The sequence below is a fragment of the Lutjanus erythropterus genome, chromosome 22, assembly GCF_056507025.1.
Source record: "Lutjanus erythropterus isolate fLutEry1 chromosome 22, fLutEry1.hap2, whole genome shotgun sequence".
Classification (NCBI taxonomy): Eukaryota; Metazoa; Chordata; class Actinopteri; order Lutjaniformes; family Lutjanidae; genus Lutjanus; species Lutjanus erythropterus.
The window spans coordinates 1,239,489-1,243,987 of record NC_139338.1 but is presented as its reverse complement, the minus strand read 5'-3'; the positions used below and the strand labels follow the sequence as shown (position 1 = coordinate 1,243,987).

Genomic DNA, 4,499 nt, shown 5'->3' with positions numbered 1-4,499 from the left:
AGAGAAACGTGAGGTTGAAGAGTCGAACATCAATGCAAAAGACGTGCTTCTCCAAACTTTGCAGGAACAAGAATGCATTCAGTCCAAGTTAACAGACTTAGGAGCACGTTCCCGCAGGAACAACTGCATCTGCATCTTTGGAGTCCCCAAAGGGAAGGAGGGGGACAATGCATGTGAGTTTCTGGAGAAATTCATCAAGTCCAAGTTTCAGCTCCCTGACATTGATCTTAAAATACAATGCTGTCATAGATCACTTGGACCCAAACCACTACCACAAGCCGCTCTGAGATCCTTGATCGCTTGCTTCCTCGTCTACAGAACCAAGGAACTGGCACTGAACACCGCATGGAGAAAAAAAGAGGTACATCTAATCTACTATCTAATCTAATTTATTTTGACCATGATTACCTGGTAAAAATTATGAAAAAAAAAGAAGGGAATATGCTCCACTGAGGATGGTGTTAAAAGAAAAGGGACTTAGGTTTCAGACACTGGCTCCTGCAAAACTCTGAATCTTTTATGAAGAAAGACCCACTACATATAACAATGTAAAAGAGGCTACGGAGGACATGCTGAGGAAGGGGATGCTGACAGCTGATGAAAAATCCACTGAGGGCACAACCTGTTGGCACACCCCGGGAATGCAAAGCTGTGACACCTCACAAGAAACTGGGAGAGAACTCTAACTTGAACTTTAAATGTTAATGGACTGCAAATCCCATCAAAACAAATTAATAACTAAAATGAAAAGAGAAAAACAACAAATATTTTTTGGGCAGTAGAGGGGTTGCAATATTAATCACAAATAAAGTAACATTCCAACTCACAGAATAGATAACAAATACAGAGGGACAATATATTCCAGTAAAAGGATACACTGATCATAAACCACTTACAATGAATCTGTACAGACCCCCAGGTAATGACAAAGTATTTATTAAGAAATTATTTAATATAATCATTGAAGACACCGCGGGGGGTTTTATTTGTGGTGGGGACTGGAATATAAAATTGCATCTGGATACCGAAGTTAAAAACACAACATTGAGGCTTAATACTAGTTTATTAAGTGTCCTGCTGTGTAAAAAATATATTGAAAAGGAATTTAAGGATTACTTAGAACACAGTGACAATGATGAAGTATCTCCAAGTACTGTATGGGATGCAGCCAAAACAGTAATCGGGAAAACTCATAATGTGGTCTTCGATTAAGAAAAAGGAAAAGCAGAAACAATTTAATGATCTTTAGATAAACTAAAAAAAAAGGGAACCCTTTATTTTCCAGGCCTGTAATTATGTAGTAATATAAGGGAAATTACCGAGAAATTACAGTAAATTAAGAAGTAAAATACACATCGTGGCAAGTAATGGGAGTAGAATAATTTGAAAATTACCATAAATATTAGGTAATTACTAAATAAAATGAGACCAGAATTAGGATATTAGGTTAGTTATTGTGTAGGAATTAATCGATCTTTAATATCAAATAATTGGGTAATTACTTGGGTGATTACTCTGTAAATTACGACTAGACGTGAGATGTTGGGTCAGTAATTATATAAGAATTTATTTATTCATTTCTTACTTATTATCAGTCTTACCTGTTCACAAGCCAAGACGTTTTGCAGCAATTGTTGTAGATGTTCCAAGGTACTGCTGGACATATCACTGCTCTTTACCCATAATGACCTTTCTGCCTGTAAAATGTAGCGTTCACTTTCTCCTTTGAAACATATGACCAGCTTCATCACAAATAAGGGCACACTGGATGAACATGAGCAGGTACCAGTAATATCACTGTAGTTAACCCATAATTACCTTTTTCACTGCCTGCAAAATGTAGTAAACGCGGTTCCGTTGTAACGTCTGGGTTATTTCAGCAGAACTACTGGCACATTAAAAGGATGTTCACTGTAATTACCCAAATAGGCTATTGTATCTTACGGTGCTACTCTATTGTATCAATTAAGCAAAAATATTTCCTAAGTTGTTAGGTTCAGAGTTTGGCCAGGACCCCAGACGCAGAGAGCGAGATAAAAGCAGTTCTCAAAGAGTTTATTGTTTCACAAAAAGCAAAAAACAACGGAAGGCGAGGGCAGGTGCTGGACGCGGTCGGCTGGCTGGCGCAGCGGGGTCGGCAGGAGGGGAACCGTGCTGGCGTAGGATCAGGAGCATGAGAGCTGCACCCACGGTCGGAAGAGGAACTGAAGGCTGCACAAAAACACTGTTGATTAGAGTCACGAAGGAAAAACACCAAAAAATCCACTAGAAAGCTTGCTGCGCTACATTACCGACAACGACTGAATAGTCCGGCACAGGAGTGGAGACTAGGCCAAGCTCATATACCCGGGGAAGTGCACTGATGAGAGCCAGGTGCGTCTCATTATGCTGAGCCAGCCAATGACCGCCGCCGCTGCCACACACACTGCCCTGGAAGGAAAGGGGAGGGGGGAAAAAGGGAAACAAGGAAAACCGAAACACCAAGAACACCAAAACAAATCCAAAAAACTCAACAACCATGACATTACCCCCCCCTCAACGGACGCCACCCGGCGGCCTGCCAGGCTTGCCAGGAAAGTCCCTGTAAAAGTCATTAATAAGGTCCGGATCCAGAATAAAAGAACGGGACACCCATGACCGTTCTTCTGGACCATACCCCTCCCAGTCCACCAAAAACTGGTATCCCCGGCCCCGTCTGCGGACGTCCAGCAACCGCCGGACAGTGTAGGCAGGGTGGTCATCAATGAGCCGGGGGGGTGGAGGGGGTTCGGCCGGAGGGCACAGAGCACTGGTGGACACAGGCTTCAACAGGGAAACGTGAAAGGCCGGGTGAACATTAAGGGCTGCGGGCAATTTGAGTCTCATCACACAGGGATTGATTACCTTTTCTATTTCAAAAGGGCCGATGTACCTGGGGGCTAGCTTCCTGCTCTCCGTCTGCAGAGGGAGGTCGCGTGAGGAAAGCCACACCTTTTGACCCGGCTGATAGTGGGGGGCAGGAGCGCGACGTCTGTCCGCCAATCGTTGATTGCGAGCCGCAGTCCGCGTGAGAGCCGCCCTTGCCTCCCGCCAGACCCGCCGTGCCCGCCGGAGGTGCTCCTGAACGGACGGAACTGCCACTTCGGTCTCCTGGATGGGGAAGAGGGGAGGTTGGAAACCCACAGAGGCCATAAAGGGGGACATACCTGTGGCTGAGCTGACCAGAGAGTTGTGGGCGTATTCCACCCAGGGAAGATGGGTGGACCAGGAGGCGGGATGTCTAGCGGTGACGCACCGGAGAGCTGACTCGAGGTCCTGGTTGGCCCGCTCCGTCTGGCCGTTGGTTTGGGGGTGGTATCCAGACGAGAGGCTGGCTGAAGCTCCCAGAGCCTGGCAGAAGGCCCTCCAGACCTGGGAGGAGAACTGGGGACCCCGGTCCGAAACTATGTCCTGAGGTATACCATGAAGTCTGAACACATGTTGGACGAGGAGGTTGGCCGTCTCTAGGGCTGAGGGGAGTTTGGGCAGAGGAACAAAATGCACAGCTTTGGAAAAACGATCAATAATGGTAAGGATTACTGTGTTACCCTCTGACGGTGGGAGTCCAGTGACGAAGTCCACTGCAACATGAGACCAAGGGCGATGGGGGATGGGCAGTGGACGTAGGAGGCCAGCAGGAGTCTGGTGGGAGGATTTGTTGCGGGCACAGACGGAGCAGGCGGAAACATACTCCTTGGTGTCAGACGTTATGGAGGGCCACCAGAAACTGCGTCGGAGCAAGGAGAGGGTGCGATGAAACCCAGGATGACAGGCGACTTTGGAAGCATGTCCCCACTGGAGCACAGGAGTTCTGGCGGCGGGTGGAACAAACATCCGGTTGGGAGGGCAGCTCTCGGGAATGGGTTGATCTTGTTGAGCCTCCTGCACGACTTGCTCAATCTCCCACCTGGCCGCCCCCACCACGCAGGAGGAAGGGAGGATGGTCTCCACAGGTGTGTCTTCCACCGGTGGAGTAAACTGTCTGGATAAGGCGTCGGGCTTAACATTCCTGGAACCAGGGCGGTAGGTGAGGGAGAACCGGAACCGACCCAAGAACAGGGCCCACCGAGCCTGCCGGGAGTTTAGTCGACGTGCAGACCGTAGATAGGAGAGGTTCTTGTGGTCAGTCCATACCGTAAAAGGGTGCGTGGAACCTTCCAACCAATGCCTCCACTCCTGGAGAGCCAAGACCACAGCGAGGAGCTCCCTGTTGCCCACGTCGTAATTTTTCTCTGCTGGGGTGAGCCGACGAGAGAAGAAGGCACAGGGGTGCATTTTGTGGTCAACTGGGGAGCGTTGAGAGAGGACAGCCCCTACCCCAGAGTCAGAGGCGTCGACTTCGACCACGAACGGTAATGCAGGATCTGGATGGGAAAGCACAGGTGCAGAGGTAAACAGGCACTTTAATCGGTCGAAGGCAGCATCGGCTGCCTGCGACCACACAAAGGGGAGCTTGGAGGAGGTCAATTGAGTGAGTGGGG

At 48.4% G+C, this 4,499-nt stretch overlaps 1 protein-coding gene across 1 annotated transcript; it reads right to left on the bottom strand.

The window, feature by feature from the left end:
* Window positions 1–2,535: 2,535 nt before the first annotated feature.
* On the bottom strand, window positions 2,536–3,560 carry LOC146306371 (uncharacterized). The gene has a single exon (XM_084711496.1). It carries the CDS (start codon window positions 3,181–3,183, stop codon window positions 2,536–2,538), a length of 648 nt encoding a protein of 215 aa, XP_084567622.1. The 5' UTR covers window positions 3,184–3,560.
* Between the last annotated feature and the right edge of the window lie 939 nt (window positions 3,561–4,499).